The sequence below is a fragment of the Eretmochelys imbricata genome, chromosome 2 (genome assembly GCF_965152235.1).
Source record: "Eretmochelys imbricata isolate rEreImb1 chromosome 2, rEreImb1.hap1, whole genome shotgun sequence".
NCBI lineage: Eukaryota > Metazoa > Chordata > Testudines > Cheloniidae > Eretmochelys > Eretmochelys imbricata.
This window is the reverse complement of record NC_135573.1, coordinates 233,608,115-233,630,078: the sequence shown is the minus strand read 5'-3', so window position 1 is coordinate 233,630,078 and position 21,964 is coordinate 233,608,115. Positions and strand designations below refer to the sequence as shown.

At 39.7% G+C, this 21,964-nt stretch overlaps 1 protein-coding gene across 1 annotated transcript in view; it reads left to right on the top strand.

The window, feature by feature from the left end:
• The window catches only part of C2H10orf67 (chromosome 2 C10orf67 homolog), a 126,090-nt gene that overhangs the window by 61,654 nt on the left and 42,472 nt on the right, over positions 1–21,964 (top strand). Inside the window, exons 9-11 of the mRNA XM_077808212.1 lie at positions 3,075–3,137; positions 19,996–20,136; positions 20,918–21,138. Of these exons, the coding sequence (XP_077664338.1) occupies positions 3,075–3,137; positions 19,996–20,136; positions 20,918–21,138 (425 nt within the window). The remainder of the gene's footprint in view (positions 1–3,074; positions 3,138–19,995; positions 20,137–20,917; positions 21,139–21,964) is intronic.

Sequence of the window (21,964 nt, the reverse complement as noted above, 5' to 3'; positions counted from 1 at the left end):
CCTTCATGGTTTCAATCCCACAAATCAGCCTGCTCGGAACAGGTCCAATATATCCTCCTGCACAGTAGAAGGGACTCCACTTATAAGACTTACCTGCAAAAGTGGAAATGCTTCTCCATCTGGTACTTCCACAGATGCCTGACACCCCAGACTGCAACCCTCCCTGATATCTTAAACTACCTTTTCGAACTAAAACAGGACGGGCTTTTGCTCAGTTCTATCAGAGTACACCTTGTGGCCCTTACCACCTTCCATGACACTCTGGATGGTTATTCACTTTTTGCACACCCCGCCATGAAATGCTTCCTCACAGGCCTGCAGAATCTCTAACTTGAGATTCATTCACCAGTAGCCTACTGGAGTCTAAACCTAGTTCATCACCGTCTCATGAAACCTCCTTTCCAACCCCTGCTACCTCATCCCTGCTCCACATGTCCATGAAAGTGGCTTTCTTGGTTGCCATAACATCAACGAGAAGGGTTGGTGAAATAAATGCCCTGATGGCCTACCCTCCCTACTCCATTTTATCCAAAGGCAAGGATACTATGTGACCCCACCCCAAATTCCTCCCCAAGGTGCAGTCTACATTCCACCTTTACAAGCCAATACATTTACCTGTATTCTATCCCAAGCCTCACATGACTCCACAGGAAGTGGTGTTACATACCCTCAACATCTGACAGGCTCTTGCATTCTATCTTGACAGAACTAAACCATTTCGTAAATCCCCTAGGCTATTTGTTTCTACTACCGAGAGATCAAAGGGTGATGCTATCTCTAAGCAAAGACTCTCCAAGTGGATCTTGGACTGCATCAGATCCTGCTACCAGATCCAGTGTTCAACCACCAGAGAATGTCATAACTCATTCTACTAGAGCAATGTCAACATCGGTTGCCTTCCTTCACAACGTACCTATTACAGACATATGCAAGGCGGCCACATGGACATCTGACCACACATTCGCCAATCATTATGCTATCACACGAGATACCATGGTAGACGCCATAGTTGGCCATATGGTACTGTCTACCGTTATCCCTGCCGCAACTCCAAAATCCCACCAACCATAGTGGGTACTGCTTCACATTTACCTGGAGTAGAGCACCCACAGGGACAGCACTCGAAGAAGAGAAAGTTACTCACCTTGCAGTAACTGAGGTTCTTCAAGATGTGTGTCCCTGTGGGTGCTCCACTCCCCACCCACCTCCCCTCTACTTTGGAGTACTAATCAGACAACTCTACGTTGGAGAAAGAAATGAGGGGGGTCCGGGACGCGTGCGCTCAGGCAGACCCTAATGATGCTGTGAGACAGCAACTGAGTGCGTGCCTCCCGACCAGGCACTGCTACCAAAGATCTTCGATCAGTGGCACCAGGACGCACCGTCACCTGGAGTGGAGAACCCACAGGGATGCACATTTCGAAGAACCTCAGTTACTGCAAGGTGAGTAACTTTCGCTTTTGTGGACTTTCTAAGTTCTAGAGCTCTGAACCATGGTCCTGAATTATTCCTGTTTTCAAACCTTATTAAAAGGGGACTTGGTATTTGGTAATGTGTGTTGGCTTCTCCTTGACCCAGGCTGTTAAAGCAAAAAAAATTGCTGCCCCAACTGGGGGAAAATTAAGGTGGGGTGCATCTGCAAACCAGGCTGTAAGGGGGTACATGCAGATGGCCCACACCTTTACAGAAACCTATAAACAATACTGTAGGTCATTTCAGTAGCATGACATAACATCAGAAGTGGAATTTTATTATTGTGAAAGGGGGGAAGCGTTTACTTGTACAAAGACAATTGCATGAGATGTACACCTTTGGGCTAAACTAGTTTTCAACTCTGCCAAGTAGGAGACATTAAGTTTGATTACCATTCTCCCACTCTCTTTCTCCTTGGAGTGGGAACACACAGAAAAGCAGATGTTGATCCTTTGGGAAAGGGAAAGTGAAAGCGCAGGGGTAGAACCTCCCATCAGCCAGAAGTTACATGCCCTGTTGGTCCAGTCTTCTTTGGGTAGAAAGAAGATGTCAACAATGTGACTGATTGAGAGGGAGGAAATTAAAGTGGTGGGGTGTGTGTGTGTGTAAGTGTGTGTGGAAAGGCAGAAATCCTCAAATTATATAGTGTCTTTTTGGGAGGGGATGTTTTGAATATTGAATGTAAATGTGATTAGTAACTAAAGATCAGTCCTGGAGAAATGAATGATACAGCAGAACACTGGACAGAAGTTCTTTAAAGCTTTTATACTTCCAAATAATTTCTGCTATAAGCTCTAGTAAAATTATTGTAAAATAATTACATGAAGATTATGACATAGATAAATATAGTCATTTCTGGATTTTACATCTTTTGGCCTTTTTATTATAACTAATAACAAAAAGTTGAGAAATACAGTATAAACTAACTTTTCCTACTGTGGTAAATACTGACAGATTTAATACTGAAAAGAAGCTAGTATACAAAACTGAATCAGTTGCAAAGTTCTGGAAATAATTTCAAGTGGAAAGTACTAATTTAAATGTCCTTCTTTACTTTCTTCCAATTTGACAATTATACCAGTATTCAGTTTGGTTCCATCATTTATAAATATAAATTTGTTTTCCTCTTATTTAGCCATGCAATTCTATAAGAAATACCATGCAACAATACTAAAACTATTGTTTTTTGCTATTGTTCAGTGTAAGTCAAGTAGCTGCTGCTGTTTTGAAATCTTTTGACCAGTCAGAGTTTATATCAAGCATATCTTTCCAAGAAAAATTGTGATCAATAATTAAGTCTCCCATATAGTCCTATTCAAAGGCAGTAAACTATGAAAACAAATTTTCAGTGTAATAGATCAAAGCACCAATACATTTTGCTTTGAACCTGGATAAAGCTGCATTTCATTTTTTAAAGAATTAGTAATTACTTATGAAAGATGTATATTTTTGCAATATTTCTGGAAATGTCAGAATTTTAATTGTCATTGTTCAAAGAAGTACAATATTAAATTAATGTCTCCCTCATCCTCTCTGTATTATATTTTATAAATGTTTGTGTCTGTACTTTTGCTCAGCTTTTTTGTCATTCATTTTAACAGCTCAAAGAACAAAAAGACACTGAGACAGAAGTGGAAAAGAAGTTAACTGAACCACAGAAAAAGGTACGTTCATTTTACTTCCTAGATGGAGCATATACTTCAGTTAATTATATGATACTATGAAATACACCATATACACTGTACCTGTAATATATTTGCCTTATCAGACTTTTTCCACCTCCAGTGGTTACTTTCCCTACACTTCACTGATAACTAAACTAATACCATTTTGTTTAACTCTCCTCTCTTTGTTACTTTCTGCTTGTCATCCACATGGCTGTAGATAACACATCTAATTGGCTCAGTCCTCTCTTCTACTCACTCTCCCTTTGTAATGAATATGGACTCACACTATTCTTAGTCATGGTAGTGAGGTTTGGTAGGAGGAACTCGCAACTAAGCATAGTTCAGTTGTTGTCCAGCTGAAATGTGGCAGCCCTAATAAAGCAATTTGAATGTAAGAACATCAGAAAACTACTCACTATGCAAAACTACTCAAGATAGTTAAGTCCCAGGCAGACTGTGAAGAGCTACAAAATGATCTCTCAAAACTGGATGACTGGACAACAAAATTGCAGATGAAATTCAGTGTTGATAAATGCAAAGTAATGCACATTGGGAAACATAATCCCAACTATATGTATAAAATGATGGGATCTAAATTAGCTGTTGCCACTCAAGAAGGAGATCTTGGAGTCATTGTGGGTACTTCTCTGAAAACATCTACTCAGTGTGCAGCGGCAGTCAAAAAAGCAAACAGAATGTTGGGCATCATTAAGAAAGGGATAGATAATAAGACAGAAAATATCATATTGCTCTATATAAATCCATGGTACGCCCACATAGAATCACAGTGTCATAGAATCACAGAATATCATCTTGAATACGGTGTGCAGATATGGTCACCCCAGCTCAAAAAAGATATACTGGAATTGCAAAAGGTTCAGAAAAGGGCAACAAAAATTATTAGGGGTATGGAATGACTTCCGTATGATGAGAGATTAATAAGACTGAGACTTTTCAGCTTGGAAAAGAGGTGACTTAGGGGGGATATGATTGAGGTCTATAAAATCATGACTGGTGTGGAGAAAGTAAATAAGGAAGTGTTATTTATGCCTCATAACACAAGAACTAGGGGTCACCAAATGAAATTAATAGGCAGCAGGTTGAAAACAAACAAAAGGAAGTATTTTTTCACAAAACACACAGTCAACCTGTGGAACTCTTTGCCAGAGGATGTAGTGAAGGCCAAGACTATAACAGGATTCAAAAAAGAACTAGATAAATTCATGGAGGGTAGGTCCATCAATGGCTATTAGCCAAGATGGGCAAGAAGAGTGTTCCTAGCTTGTGTTTGCCAGAAGCTGGGAATGGGCAACAGGAAATGGATCACTTGATGATTACCTGTTCTGTTCATTTCCTCTCGGGCACCAGGCATTGGCCACTGTCGGAAGACAGGATACTGGACTAGATGGTCTGACCCAATATGGCCATTCTTATGTTCTTATGTTCCTAATTTGGACCTATCACCCTGTCTAACACTTACAGGGCCTTTCTACGCTGCAGGTTACTGGGTGGCAGGTAGTTGTAAGCTGAACCATATTCCAGGACTTTTAGGGTATGTCTAAATTGTGATAAAAAACCTACAGCACCAAGTCTCAGAGGCTGGGTCAGCTGACTCAGACCAGCTGCAGCTGTGCTGTGGGTCTTTTATCACAGTGTAGATGTACCCTCAGTGTGCTTGAGCAGTTTCCACATGGGACATTACTATGTGTGCAAACTGGTGTGCTGTAGATTCATACCTTGGTTTGCCACGCAGTAAATTGCTGTGTAAATAGGCACTTTAAAAATAACTGAAAGAATCTAAATAATGAGATTTCTTTTTTATTATGGGTATACTCCAAATTTTCTTTATACTAATAGGAATATGCAACATTAATGATTACATCTGTCTCCCCTATTCTCTGCCTGTGGCACATAGTAGATTAGTCTCCTGTGGGCTGTAATACCCAGATCTAATTTCAATTGTTGAGTTTAGTGTTTGAGTGCTGAGTGGTGTTGGTGACCTGTGATATACAGGAGGTCAGACTAGATGATCTGATTGTCCCCTCTGGCCTTAAATTTTATGGCTCTATGACAGTTTCAAATTTGCGCATAGCATTTGTTCCCAACTTTCAAACAATAACAATGTCCATCTTGTAAAATAAATCTATAAATCTGAGATAAATCTGTTAATCAACAGTTAAAATATATTAACTAATCTTACTACAGTGGACCTATCTATATTCAAAGCATATGTTAAAAAATTAAGTAACTGTTGACTCTCTTGAGGTGAATATTAGGATTTATTGACCGAAGAGGAAAATACTGACCGATGTGAGGGTTTTTTGTGTTTATGGGGGGGCGGGGAGGGAGGCTAAGAATATATGGGCAGATTTTTCAAGATATTTAGGCACCTAAACATGCAGACAGTGGGATTTTCAAAAGCACACCAAAAATTAGGCGCCTAGGTCTATTAAAAATCTCACTATCTGCATCTTTATGTTTCTAAATACCTTGAAAAACCTGGCCCATTGTCAAGTAAATGTGATGGCTGCCAGAACCCTTAAACTTTGCAGTCCTTGCAAAGAATGATTTTTTTTTGTAACCTTTTGCATGTGTAGTTTTTATTTGGAATGAGATGAGGACTCCACCTGTTTACATGAAGGTGTAATGAGCATGTGATGTGAGAAAATTAAATTGTTATCTAATCTTCTTGATGTTCAGGCTGTTATACTCAGCATACCCTTCTCCCTCTTTTTGTTGAGCCAATGCCAACATTTCTCCAGAAAAAAATCCTCATTCACTTTATGCATCCAGATTCCCAACCAACCTTACAAAAATAAAATTCAAGCCTGCTTTATTAATAAAACTAAAATGTAATCAAAGATTTCTGTGAAACTATTAAATCATCAGCACATTACCAGTCCTCACTGAGGGACTGTATGGCTCAGGGATTTACTATAGGGATATGGTACCATCCACCTTTAGGGTCACCAGTTTTAATTTGGTTCATGTCAGCATAGTTACTGAAAGCAGTTACTCTCTGATGACTCCCTGGTAGTCTGCATGAAATGAACTGGCGATCTCAGTCCTGATCATTGGCTGGCTCCCTTCGTTTTTCTTCCTCTTTCCATGAGGTAGACACCTTCCTGTGTAATTATAGCTAGGTGAATGTAGAGAGGGAAGGTATGGTATCTCATACATAAGTCTTGTTCACTATCTCCAGGCTGGCCATTATAATAAATCCCACATCGTACTTGTTATAAATAGAGGTACATACTGAGAAAGAAATACACATATCTTCTGGCTCTATTAATATGTTATTTTAAGAGGGGTTTTTTAGTGAAAAATGGTTAATATTTTTCTAAAAATTGACTGTCTCTCCTAAATAGGGATGGTTGGCAAGTATGACTCCATAACCTGCTAAGATTAGTAATTTGAACTATTCAACCTAACTGTAGGGAGGAAACAAAGAACCTAATCTAACAGAAGAAATCTGAAAGTAACTATGTTTAAAGTTGATGTTTTTGAACCATCTTCTGTACATCTCACTCATTTCCGCTCTTCACCAAAGAGTATATAGTGAGTCTGACTGTATAGTGAGACTCATGCTAACTTGTTTGGCCTTTTGGACTGTAAATGAATAATACTGTTATTCAAAGTTTTGGTTTTTTAGAAAAAAATGTCTTTTTGTTTCAGCCAAACAAAATTCTTCCACTTGTGGTCTTCCTTAACGTTTCAGAGAACTTTGTTTAATATCTGCAAGAAAAAAACTAGACACCTCTTAATGAACAAAAGATTTATCTTTTGTTTCATCATGTCTAAAGACATACTGAATTTAGGATAGACAAAGGTTTTGTTTGACTAAAGTTTGCTGTAATTCTTGATCTTCCTAAAACTTCAAATAATAGCACATAGCAAGCAAGTGCTTAGAAGTTAATGTCTAAATCAATGTATTAATCACCTTAACTTTTTCGAAGCTGTATTTCTTACAACAGTTATTTGGTGTAACTTATTAATCATACTTTATATTTGGAAATCCATGGCATTTGGTGGGAACAGCACACATGGTGAGATAAACTGAAGTTGAGGCAGGTCTGAAAGGAAGGACAGAAACATTACCAGCAAACTGAAGTTTATAAAATACTTCAAAGCAGGATTTGTTGCTATTAATACATAAAATACAGTATATTGTTGAGTTTGGTGTTTGCTATCTTTAAGTATATCTCAAATAAAACATTACAAGCATGGAGGTATATCAGGTCAGGAGCGAGTTGCAGTGACAGAATGCCTTTATTCAAGTATTTCTTTAATTATTATTTAGATTTCTATAATAATAAGACACCTATTCAAAGTTCTTGGTGCCCTAATACACCGTTAATCATACAATGAAACCCCAGTAGCATTACAGTAATTGTTTCAACAGGTACTCAGCCAACCTGCCACTTACAAAAACTCCTTTCCACCTTTTCATTCTGAGAAGCCTACCCTCAGCCCTCTCAGAAAATCTGATCAAATAGATGTTTTTTGCAGCATGCTCGGAAGGTCACCAAATCTGGACTATTTCAGACCAAGGGGGAGCAAGATTCAGTGTCCTGGAGCCTACAGAGAATGCCCCGTTGGCTACTCCTTTTCTTTTATAATGAGAGGGATCCAGCTCAAATGCAGGTAGTGACCACAACTGTGGCAATATGACATGGGCAGAAAGTTGATCCCTCAGGTGGGCTAGTCCCAAGCCCTTTAGGATTTTATGGATTGTAACTAACACCATAAATTCTATGCAGAAAGCCCAATGGGAAACCAGTGCAGATCCTGGAGCACTGGAGTCATGTGCACCCAGCATGATGCCTCACACAGTAAGCAAGCCATTGCATTTTGTACCAGCTTCAGTCCCAAATAGTATTAAAGCACAGCCCCATGTAGTGCATCATGCAATTGTTTAATCGTGAGGTAACAAAAGCCTGAATAACAACATGGTCCACATCCAGAAAGAAAGGTTGAACATGCACACACCAGATGGTCTGAAAAAGTTAGGCCTTCATAGACTTCCAACACGGGGGGGTGGTAAGCCTTAAGATAAGATAGATGTGCATATAGACTGTTTGTGTTTAAAATCCTTTTTTGCTTTGGTCCTACTGTTTAGTATAAACAATTGTTTGGATTGAGAAGGCTAGCTGCTCACTGTACATACCATTGGACATAAACTCCCAAAGGTGCCAAAATCAGTCAGACCTGCTAAGGTAACCACACTGGATCCACAGTTTGAAACCCAGGGCCCTTTCTAAGAGTGGGAGAATCATATGATTCCACTCCAGGAGAAGTAGAGTTATGAGTCCTAACACCTGTTGTGTTCAGAGAGACCAGAGGGGTCTAGCAACTAGCCCTCTAACTGTGACATCAGCCTCCTAGCCAGATGCAGATGGCAAAAAGCTGACTATATTATTGCTGTGGTATGATCATAAAACAACAGCTAGGGGTCTAAAATTACTCCTAAATTGCAAATCCATCTAACTAAAGGCCAACATAATCCCTCAATCCAAGGGAGTCATATAACCTTTGCCATCTCCTCTGGCTTTTTCCCCCAACCCATCATTATCACCTCAGTCTTGTGTGAGTTAAGCTTCACCCAGCTCTCTTTCATCCATGATTCAGATTCATTTAGAAATTAGCTGAGGTGCTGACCTATATTGTCCAAGTGGGATCAGATAGATACATACAATAAGGTGCCATCAGCATACTGAAAGCACCAAACCCCATGGTTCCTTGCTAACCCTCCTAACTGCCTCATATACATGTTGAACAGGAGAGGAGACAGAATGATATTCTGTAGGATCCTGTGCTTGAGAGCTCTTTGGGAAGAGGAGCAACTAGCCATTGAGATCTTTCCAAGAGGAAGGAATGAAGCCACTGAAGAGTAGCCCTGTCCTCTCCCACCAAGTCCACAGATTAATCAACAACACCACACAGTCAACTGTATTGAAGATGACTGACAATAATGAACATCTGATTTTCATCCATTGCCAGGAGAAGGTTGTCATTCAGTGCAATCTCTGTGACAAAGCCATGTCTAGACTCAGACTGACAATGTTCAAGGAGATCAAAGGCATCTAGATGCTATAAAAGTTGTCTCATGACAGCCTTCTCCATAATCTTACTCAAGAAGGAAAGATTTCATACTGGTTAATAATTAAATAGATTGCCATTGTCAGGCAATGACTTCTTGAGCAAATGCTGCACTAATGCTTCCTTCAAAGCAGTAGGCAGTCTGCTCTCTCCAAGAGAGGTGTTGACAATCTCCACAATCAAGTACTTCCTCACTGGCCTTCACCAGCCAGCAAGGAGATGGATCCAAAACATAGGTTATGGAACAAAGTTCTCTCAACTCTTCCATAACTTCAATGAGCATCAGTTGCTGAAAGTCAAGCAGAGGAGATGAGGCCCTTGCTCCATCAACACTTGCTCTGCCACCATGGAAGCAGACACCCCAACCCTAATCTGATCAATCTCGTCCGCAAATAACAAGCAATTTCCTCTCAGGAGGAGGGCTTCAGACCAGCTACTAAGAAGCTAAAACAGTTTGGATGTACCATACTGTCGACCACCCAAAGCAGACCTGCTGACTGAGATTTTACAGATGCTATGTTAGAGGAAGAAACTTTTTCTTTGCCGCACCCCTCCCCCCCACACACAGAGTCAAAGTAGACATTTAAAAATCTTTATGCTGCAACCAGTCAGCCACAGCATATCCACCCCAAGTGCTCCAGCCATCTTTCCTTTCACTTCATTTGTCATCTGTAAACTCATGGTGACCTGTGAGAATGATGCCAAAGGACCACCCCACCAATGGTGGAGGGAGAAAGATTATTATAATGCCTACCACGTCATCAAGACCATGTTCTGTTGGAGCAGCAAGATTTTTTCCTCGGAGCTCTCTGGAACTTTTCTAGTTCCATTAATCTCCAGGGGTGGACCATTAAAAGAAGTTTCTCATCCTGATATGGGAGATGAGCCCCAACGTACTGGAGATAATGGTCAGCCATGCCATAGGTTTAAAATCCAACACCTAATTTCCAATAGCAATGCAAAAATCACATCCGAAGTCTGGCCAACTATGCCTAAGAGTATCCTTTTATACTTTCCCACAAAATCATTGCTGCCATCTTGAAAAAAACTTTGAATCTGATACTGCATTCCTTGTGAATTCAAAACTACCACTGAAATCACTGAGGGTTGAAGTCAGTGGGAATTTTGCATGTGCTATGAATGCAGTATCTGGCCCTTTGCAGGCCTGTGTTCAGAAGCATCACGTATAGTATGTTTCAGAGTAGCAGCTGTGTTAGTCTGTATCTGCAAAAAGAAAAGGAGTACTTGTGGCACCTTAGAGACTAACAAGTTTATTTGAGCATAAGCTTTCATGAGCTACAGCTCACTTCATCAGATGCAAGTGAGCTGTAGCTCACGAAAGCTTATGCTCAAATAAATGTGTTAGTCTCTAAGGTGCCACAAGTACTCCTTTTCTTTTTATGTATAGTATGATCTGTGAGTTCTCTTGCCTAGGACTTCTCTTTCCAGGATGGAGTGAGTAAATTTCCTGCTCTGGACATGGGGATTTATTGACCTTGTCTCCTCTCTCCTCCCTCTTAGGGCTTCTCTACACTTATCAGTGGATCTATGTGTGGCAATCGATGCATTGGCGGTCAATTTAGCAGAACTAGTGAAGACCCTCTAAATAGACCGCAGATCGCTCTCCTGTCAACTCATGTACTCCACCTGAATGAGAGGTGCAAGGGGAGTCGACGGGAGAGCATCTCCCTTTGACATAGCATAGTGTGGACCCCACAGTAAATAGATCTAAGTATGTTGACTTCAGCTACGTTATTCATGTAGCTGACGTTGCGTAACTTAGATCGGTCTCCCCCCGCAGTGTAGACAAGGCCATAGAGGAAGATCGAAAGGCTGCTAGAGGGGATCACAGTGGAGGACACTTAGCTCTACAGACAACTGTGAGTGACAGTAGAAAGCTCATCACTCAGGTCTAGGTTCGTAGTAATAGGCCTGCTAAACTCTCCAGCACACTCCCCTTCTTTTCCCTCTCCTACACCATATTTTTGGGATGGGAGCATTTCTCCCTCTATTCCCCAGACTGACCAAGCTTCCAGCCTCTGCTGGACTTGTGTCCTGATGATGATGTACAAATCTAAGGCCAGGCCTACATGAGAAGCTTTGCTGGTGTAGTAGTATTGTGGGGGTTTTTTGTGCGTGGGACAGTTCTGTATTGCCAGAAGCCCTACCGTCGATAATTATACTGACAAACAAGTGCTTCTGCCAGAACAGCATATCTTTATCGGGGAACTGCTTTAAGCTCTATCAATAAGAGCACTCGTTTGCCAATGTAAGCTGTAGCTACGCTAGGAGGATTTGTCAGTATATTGGTATAGCTATACCAGCAAACCTTTTCCAGTATCGTCCAGGCTTGTCTGAGCAGGGGCCGGGCTTCAGGCTGGAAAAAAAAAAAAAAGATGGCCAGTTGTGGCGAGGGGGGTCTAAAATGTTTAAAAATAATATTTAAAAAAAATCAAGACTTTCTACTTGCTCACCGTAATCTTCACTTTTATGAAAAGTGACATTGGTGAATAGAACTGTACTTTAAGATTTCATCTTTCATCCTGTTAAAATTAGAACCTTTTAAAATGACCATTTCAGTTTCCCTTTAGTCCCATATAATGTCAACTATTCTGTTGTCATCAGTGGTCCTCTAAAGTGTGTAGTTTTCTCTCAGTTCATTTAGTATTTTCTCATAGTTCACTAAAGTTAAGTTTGTTCTGAAATTTCCTGTTCATTTTTGTGTTTGAAAAAGCATTATCTATGGAATCATTGCTAAGACCCTGCTGTGTGTGAATATCCAGCCTATGTCAAGATAGTTGAAAGAGCTCATTATTACAATCATTCCCCTAGTACCATCAGGCCTATTTTCATTACTCTTTGCCCAGGTTTGGTGGGCTGCAGCAGCCTCTACCAAGGAGTCCTTTGTTCTATCTGTTCTTTCTAGTTGTGTATTTAGTGTTTTGTCTTTCCGTGTTTCTGCTCTGCCTTCTTTTATCCTTGGTTGTGTGTTGTTGACAAATGCAATGCTGTGCCACCACCTCATCTACTATTTGCTTTATTTCTAGAGCAGGGGCAGGGCTTGCGGTGGTTGTAGCCACTCCAAAATTTGTCTTAGCCCCTCTGTAGCCACCCCTCCCAGATCTGGGCACCCGGCCAGCAGCTGCTGCTCTCTTGCCACCCAGCTCCTGCCGCCGAATCAGTCTCCCCTTCTTTGGGAAGTTGATCCATGGCTGGCAGGGCACGGGGGGGAGCTTGCCTGATGCTTGAGGTGGCTGTGTCCAAGTGAGTCTCAGCTGGCGTGGGGGACATGGAGCCTGTCTATGCTGGTGCCTCTGATTCAGGAGTGGGAGCTGCAGCTCCTGCTGTACTGATCAAGTGTTCAGGCTCCTGAGTGCTCAGCTTACAGAGACATCACGCTGACACACTCAGGCATAGTACACACACAGTCTTATACACACACTCCCCCAATACACACACATTCTGTCACACATACATACACACAGTATCCCACACACACACACACTGTCTCACACGCACATTCTCCCAACACACAGCCTCACACACACATTCCCCCAACAGACACACTCTCTCTCTCACATACATACACACCCCTAACACACACACACACACACTCATACACAAACACAGTCTCTCTCACATACTTGCCCCAACACCCACACTTCTCTTTCACAGACTCCCCGAAACACACACACACACACACTCTCTCTCTCTCTCACACACACACTCCCACACACACAGTCTGTGTCATACACGCACAGTCTTCCTCACACACTCCCCAACACACACACACACACACGCATGCATTCTCCCTCACACTCCCCCCAACACACATACTTTCTGTTACACACACTTGTATTATTATTATAGTTATTATTTTATTTATTTCCAGAAGTCTGTATTTATTTATTGTTATTATTGTTATTATTAGCATTATAAGTTTGTTTATTTATTTATTGGCTTAGGTTTTTTTCCTATTGATTTTCTGTGAATAAATGTTGCCCCAGTGTGTTACCATAGATGAAGTTTAAAACCGATCTGTCAGTATATATTTTTATTCTCCTTTTGAGGATAACATAGATAAAACACACATTTAAGTGCGTATCATCTGGGGGTAAAAAAGCATGTGTGCCCACAAGATTTATACCGCAGCCCGTCCCTGCAATTTTCTGACTAGCCCACCTCAGCCCCCTCACCAGGAAGAGGATGGAGCCGCCGCTGTTCTAGAGTTATATTCATAGTAGTTGTCATTCCACCATGTTTCCATTAGTTCTCAGGCTGTACTCCTGCTGATTACATATTAATGAATTCCTGTAGCCCTTCATCTGGCTATCATTCAGAACAGAGTAAGAACCCCAAATTTTAATTTACTGAATTAAAAATTGACCCCCCCTTAGAGCTGTATTGTAAGTGACCCTTGAGTAACTGTATAAGAGAAGTTTCAGAGTAACAGCCGTGTTAGTCTGTATTCGCAAAAAGAAAAGGAGTACTTGTGGCACCTTAGAGACTAACCAATTTATTTGAGTGTGAGCTTTCGTGAGCTACAGCTCACTTCATCGAATCCGATGAAGTGAGCTGTAGCTCACGAAAGTTCATGCTCAAATAAATTGGTTAGTCTCTAAGGTGCCACAAGTACTCCTTTTCTTTTTGTATAAGAGAAGGGAGGATGCATGAATTCTCCACCCCCAGATACTCCACACAAGGGCTGGGCAGTTACCGTCTCTGCACTTCACTGAACAAGCCTATAGGCCAAGAAGAAGGCAGGTCCATGGCCCTGACCCCTCCTCACTGGCCTCATATATAAGAGAGGCTCTTAACTGCTCCCAGGTCACTGCATTCAAGATGCAGTCTGCCCTTTCATGAATAAAACAGTAAGCAGCAGTATCTGAGGTTTTCTGTTTGGTTAGTTTTTGAGGTGGGGTGTAGGCTATACACTATAGTACATTCAATAAATTTAAAGAAAACAGACTACAATTAATGTTAAACACACACAATATTAGCTCACATTTTGCTCAGTGTTTATATTGTAACACCGATTTAGATGAATAATTTGTTCTGTAGATAGAGCACTGGACACCTGCATTCATTTAAGAGGTTTTCTAAAGATTTATGTGTGTATATAGAGGGATTATATTTACACAAGAAAATCTGCTTTGTTATTGAGGAAGATACTGAAAATAATAGGATACCTGTGTTACAGTGATACCTTCTAGGCTAATTACTTTTACTGAAAATCATGTACTGCACTGACTGGTAATGAATATAAGGAATAGCATTATTATGGAAGCATAAGTCAGAGATGGAAAGACTTATTAGATCATTCATCTTCCTTGCTAATGCAAGATTTTTCCCTACAGAATATTTTCTAATGTTTTGTCCATTTAGGACAGAACTCATACTCAGAAATATGGTGAAGGGTGTGATACAAGAAACTGAACAGAGTAGAATAAATGTCTCCAGAAATGGGGCTTCCTCCTATTCCCCTGAGAGACTATTTCAATGCCTAATGCTTCTCACTCTCAGTAAAATTTCCTTCTATTCACCCAACATTTTCCTTTTCATCCCATAACTCCTAATTACACCCTAATACTGCCCTGAATAGTTGCCCGACCTCCTTCATGTTTGTACTCTTCAAGTATTGTACACTAGTATCCTATAGCGCTGTAGTCATGTAATTTTTAGCTTTTAATCCTTCCTGATAAATTATTTCCCTCACTACCTCCTTCATACATTTTTTTTTGTTTCTATTTGCTGGATTCCCTCATGTTCGTCAGATCTTGCTGATCCTAAAGAGACAAGAAATGAATGTGGTATTCTATGTGTGATCTCACCTGAATTTATCACAGAGCCATTTTTGATACCTATCATATTGGAAGTCAGTTGAAGCTGTAGGTACATAACATGCCTGAAGATCGGGCCACTTTTATTATGACAGGTGTTGGTCCTTTGCCAGAATTATTGGGGTATATCTCACTTAATTATTTCCCTGCCATTTGTAGGGGCCTTGGACATTGTTGTACCTCAGTCCTTCCTATTCTCTGTTTGTGGCACATAATAGTCTAGTCTTCTGTGGGCTGTCAGACTTCGGTTTAATTTTAGTTGTTGGGCTAATGTGTGGGTGCTAGTTGGTGTGGGTGGCCTGCAATATGCAGAAGGTCAGACTAGATGATCTGATGGTCCCTTGTGGCCTTAAACTCCATGACTGCATTAGGCTCCTAAATCCACATTTAAGTTTCTAAATTTTAGGAACCCAGGTTTAAAAATGTTGGTCAGAATAAGCATAATATTCTTCAAGGCTGTCATGAGAAAAGACTCTATTGGGGGGAAGGGAGTCATTTCTGAAATTCTCAAAATGGGGAGACTCCAACCCAGATCACTATTGCTGGTATTTATGGTACTATTCTATGTAAGTTAAAAAGTAGACCTGTTCCTCTAAAGCTCTCTGACATACAGGATATAGTTGAAGACACTGCCAACTATCTTCTAGCCCTGGTGGCTGTTCAGGCAGCAGTTCAAGTGAATCCTTGAAACTTTGAAAGGTTTGGAGAGCTTCTCTAGACTGAAAACTGGTCATGTTTTAAAAGCTAATATTTTTTAACCAACAGTTTTAAACAGGACTTTGCAACTAGTGTAGACAGAGCAAGTCATGTTTAAAGCCTTCCTTTTTTAGGAGGAAAATAATCCAAGTTTTGTAAGCCCTTTGGGGCAGAGACTGTCTTGTTGTTCAGTGTTTGTACAGCACCTAGCACAATGGAGTGCTGGTCAAGACTAGGGTTCCTTAGTGCTACAATAATTCAAAGAGTTATTAATAATAATAGTTTCTTTTGTGTTACAAGAAAACTCGGGTTGCAGCATGCTCTTTCTTGTCTTTTCTTCTTCTCACCTTCTTGTAGGTTACATCTAACACCTAAAAGCTAGGTTTATTGCTGCAATAAGTAGAACAAGAGTGATGTCTGTCTGTCTCTCTGTCTGTGTAAAACTTCAATTACTGAACCTTACAATACCTTTGGTCACACTTCAGTTGCTAAAGGTTGTGGGGTTTGTGACTATTTACCTGAAATATATGAAATTTCTTTCCTGAAACAGGAGTGTGATAGTAACCAGCAGGTTGATATGCAGTGTTCTTATACCGTCCTGTTGTGGAAGAGCAGGAATTTTTTTTGTTTTTTGTTCCTGATAAGTCAAATTCCCTTATTGGAGTTAAATCTTGTGACCCTTGTCAGTGGGCATTTAGATTTCCAGGAGAAGATAGACTTTATTAGCAAGCTTTAGAGGAAGGTTCAGTGTCTCCGTATGTTGCCTACAGTACTGAGATATTGTAACAATGCTAAACTGATAGCTATGAATGACTTTCTCCGCTAAATACTGAGGGAGCACAGATGGAAAACAGCTATCAAAATAAACATGTTTTAATAAAATCTGGTATTTCTGAAAACAGTTTTATACATGTGAAGCAATATGCCCTCACAATTCTAACTACATAAAGGTTTGTATAAATAGACAAATGTATAGAGGTATGTGTTTCCAATACTTCTCTGTTGATACAGAGAAAGGATTTCCCATAAAACATATGGCCCTTGTGCTGTTCATATAAACCTATATTGCCTGGATCCTAATGCCCTCAAGCAAGGGTCTGACCCACTTGTGAGCAAGTATCATGTTATCATAAGATGGTCATGTGCCTAGGCTGTCCAAAGACCAGATGTGTGCCAAGTGTGGTTGTTGAGAGCTCCCAGTGAAGAATATTCAAATGACTTATGGTTAAGGGATATGCCATCACTAATCCTTCTCTGAGCATTAATAAAAAACAAACAAAAAACAACACCTTGAAGGCACCTGAGAGCTTTTGGGCCACACTAACTGAGTAGAATGAAGAAGATAATGGCAAGATGGTCATTTAGAACTTTCAAACTGCTAGCCAATGTTTAGTTGAATCTATCAGTAGGGGAGCAGAAACTTGTATTAGTTTCAGCCTCACTAAGGTGTGCATAACGTTTAGCTAGTCTTTTTGGAATGAGGGATGTGTCTGACAATAATAAATAATTATAAATTTATGACTTTTGGGAAACTAAATGAGAAGGCAATAATACTGCAAATGGTTGCATTAAATGCCAATGCTTCTTAGAATAATTGTCAGTCTTGTCTGTAATGCAACATAATTTCTTTCTTATTTCTGTCAGATGTATTTAAAGTGAAATGTTGTTAAATACAGTTTGAATTTTCCAAGCAGCAGTCTATACCCTTGAGTTCCAACAATGCAATCATCACCTTTTTGGTCCAGCTGGATTTTGGCCCAACCCTTCCAGAGTTACCATTATTCTTTAGTCATCCAGAGGGATCCTTGGAGAGGGGAACGGATTTCACACACCATTCAAAACTCATACTTCTGACCAGTTTAGTATTGGTTTTCACATGTTTCAGAGAGGTTCACTGCAATCATCTTTGGCCAAAAGGAGAGTGGCTATGATGCAGAGATTTGAAGGTAAAGACTTAAGTGGACAAATAAGGTCAGGAGTAGAGTTGGTCATAAATTTTTCGATGAAACAGAGTATCATTGGAAAATGCCAGTTTGTTGAACTCAGAATGTTTTGCAATAGCATCTTGGGTTTGATGAATTTTTGGTGAATCAAAGGCTGGGTTATGATGGAACCTTCATGAAACCCTGCCAGCTCATCAAGCTGCTAGATCTTCCAGGATCTGTGGCTCTGAGGCAGCCTAAAGGCCAGAAATCCCAGTCTTCCAGGGTCTGCAACTCTGTAGCAGGCAGCCACGCCAGAGCTTCCAGACTCCATGCCATGGAACTTGGGAGGCATGGGAGCTCTGACTTTAAGATGGACTCAGCTCCCAACCCTGCAAAAGGGAGTCAGGAAGTGCTGAGAGCCCAAGTTAATCTGGGGATCTAAGGACTTACATGCTTTCTGCCATGAATCTAGGACCCTGGAAGTCCTGGAATAAGCTCCCAGGATCTGTAGTTCCCAGGCATCCCTGCTTTGCGGACTGCCCTGGGCAAGAAGTCCAGGGCTTCCAACTCTTGGGCAAGCAGCCATGAAACTGACAATAATATCAGTTTTACTCAGCAGGTGCAGGTAGGGTGACCAGATGTCCTGATTTTATAGGGACAGTCCCGATATTTGTGGCTTTTTCTTATATAGGTGCCTATTACCCTTGCTATCTGGTCACCCTAGGTGCAGGGAACAGACTTCCTATTGGAAAGACCATGTGTCATTGTTTCCGAAAAGATATTTTTCAGGATTTCCAGGTCACAGGAAATTTTTAAATTTGTTTTGATTAATTCTGATTCAGAACAAAACTAAATTTCAAAAAAGTGAAATTTCCTGTGAACCAAAAATCCCACATGTCTGCCAGCTCTAATCAGGAGAGATAACATCAAAACACCAGAAGGGATAGATGACCACATAAGATAGGTGGTTATGAATTAAAATATGGGAAAGGAGGGAATAGATCACTTTAAAAGAGAACTGTGAGAAGTTCGAGTAATTTATAAGGTCAGAATTTCCTAGCAAGTCGTGTTCTTTGGTACTGCATGTAAACTGTATCTATGTTTTTGCCTTTCTTTCCCCCCATGATAGTTGTTGGTGTGCTTCAGTTCTTTGAGTGCCATAATGAGCTGGAATTCTACAATGCCCACCAGTTCCTCAAGGTGCCCTTCTGGTAACTGGAGATTATCAGGATATGGAGATTCTCTGGCTATGCCCCTTTTTTTCCCAGCCATGCCTTCCTAGTGCAGCGGCTGGGAAGGGAATTGCTGTAGGAACTTTTACAATGGCTTTACTCCAAATGATGAGGATTCATCTGTAGAAAACCTCTGGGGAGGGGGAGCAAATCTAATGGCTTTATAACTGCCTTACACCACTATAGCATGTCCCAAGATCTGGCCCAATGTGTATAAAGTTAGGGTAAGCCCGATTCTCCTGTCACAGATTTCTCATTTTCCCCAGTGCAGCTTCATTGAAATTAAGGGAGTTACACCAGTGTAAAATCAATGTGGGAGAGAATTAGGACCTGTGACTGGTATGCTGTCATTTTTATAATATTATAATTAATCTTTACAATGAATTTAATTTGCAGTTTTCACAGGATGTGGATTAAACTGCTTGTCTTTATTTAAAAAGGTCTGATACGGCAATGTATCTTCACCTCCAACTATCCTCTAACTGTCTGGTGTTTTCCCCTATCAGTGAACTGGCCACATAGAGATCAGCATGTGTCCTCCAGAGAAAGTGGAATGTGTCAGCAGCTGAAAAAACAAATGGCTGGCTTTAAGTGGAGAGGGCCAGCATTCAATACAATATGCTTCAGCAAAGTTGAAAGTTCAGTTGAAATAGGACAGATAATATAGTCAGTGGACCAGATTCATCTCTAGTGTAGACTTCAATAGAGATATAACAGGGATGAATTTAGCCCCTTAGAATTTTTTTAAAACAATATCGCCTTTGTTTTGCCAGATTTACACTTAGTAAAATGTTTAATTTGCAGATATAATACTAATAAATATGAAATTTTGCTAAGTGTGTGTGAGAGTGGAATCACTGAGGTAACTTAATTTGGGCATATTTTATTATTTTGAAACACCCGGTGGTATTGTCCTTATTTGAAGTACAGTAGCTGAAGTAATTATTATGCTATAATGTCATTTTCCTAACTTGTTTTCTTAACTCCTGTGGATTAAAATGACCATAAGAGTAAAACTGTTTTTCCTAGTGTACATAATCACCACTGATTCTTTGATTGTCAGATTCCATCATTGCAAGAAAAAGATACAAAAAAAATGAAGGAGAAAGTGAAAAGTGGAAGTGAAATTACAGTGCCTTATGAGAGCAGAGAATCACAAAAGGGATATCACAAGCAGCAACAGAAGAAGAGTCCTAGTTACAAGGTGTTGTTTTTATTATTAAAATCCAACAAGTTCTCTGTAAATATTTTATGTAGATTTCTTGTCCTTTGATACCAGTCTATGGACTATTCAGAACCATTGCTTGTTAAACTTTTAGTTACTATGGTAAAAATAATAATTTTCATTTCTATAGTGACTTTCATTCAAGGATTTTGCACCACTTTACAGACATTCGTTAATCTCCTGTGAGAGAAGTATGATTATATTTGTACTACAGATGGAAAAAATGAGGCACAGAAGGGCTAAGGTCCAAGTTACACAAAGAATCAGTAACAGAGCTGAGAACCATGAATTCAGTTCTATGTTCTAATCACTAGACTGTATGCTCTCTGCCAAAAGGCATGGATGGTCCTTGCCCATAAGAATTTATAATCAAAGGTCTTGATCCTGCTTCCATTCAAGGCAATAGAAATTTTGCCATTGATATCAGTAGGATTGGCCTTAGACAAATATGATATGCATGACAAAAGTTACACTTTACTCGTCTGTGCTGCCATCTTTATTAGATAGCCCTCCAAAAAGCTGTGAAATTGTAATGATTCTCAGTCACTCCAGACCTGGATTGGCTTTGAAACAATGACTAGAGTTAGAAAGTTTTGTACTATGGTTATTAATTCCTTTAAACACCTAGTTTCCATACCGTAACAGCCAAAACTAGAAGTGTCAATACCAACAGTAAAATTTTGTATTTTTTTGTACATTAAGCATAGAAAATAAATAATACATTACTTAACTTTTTGCAATATATTTTGCACCTGAGAAGGAAGCAGAAAAAAGAGCATTACTTGCTGAAATTGAGAAGCTGAAGGTATTGGAAGGTCAAGAGAAGCAACACATACAAAGGTATCGGCCAGAATTTTTAAGACATTCATTTAACTCTATAAATATTTTAACATTTTGTGGGGTTTTTTATTTCAGTCTTAAAAACGAAGTTGAACAAATTAACCGAAGCTGGGCAAAGAAATTCCAAATTCTAAAGAAAAGGTATAGTGGTAGTATAATATTGACCATATTCATAGAAATAAATCATGTCTATAATTTTGCAAACTATATAAGGAAATATTAAGGGTATAGATATTTTCTAGATACAATATTACTACATAATGCAATGACTCAAACATTTCCCTAGCTTGGTGTAGTATGAAATGAGCAGAATCTGATCATAAGAAATGAGTCACTGGTTGGATAGTATACTGTTGATCTGGTTGTAGTACTAATACACTCTTCAGAGGCAGGCACAATTTTATGATTAGTTTAACATTTATCAAGACTGTGGAAAGAACATTGAAAATGTAATAATATATCTTTTTTTCTATCTTTAAAGTTGTTACCATTAAAATCCCAACATTTACCACTGGTTCCCCCACTACTTTATTAAAAATATTATTTTCTATTCTAAGTATAAATAAATGCTGCTGAATTTTAAATGTCCCAGTGAAATGATACCAGTGTAAAGAAAGCGAATAGCATATAATATGGAGAAAAAATTCAAAATGATTCACACACAAATCTCTTAATGACACAACTGAGGGTCATGCTTTTAATGTACAGTTTTGAAAAATATACCTCTATGATATGCATAATGAATACACTAGATGCTGTGTATGTGTAGTCACTGTGGTGTAATTGAAAAAAATCGTTCAAAAGTAGATATTTACCAGTTTACCACCTATCTGTTATCTGGCAGAGGATCTCAGAATGAACTCAAGAATTCCGATTTGTTTTAAGCCTATTAAATACACCACATGAAACTGGTGGCTGTTCATCCCAATTAAGTGAGTGTGCCTAGTAATCATACCCATATTAACTA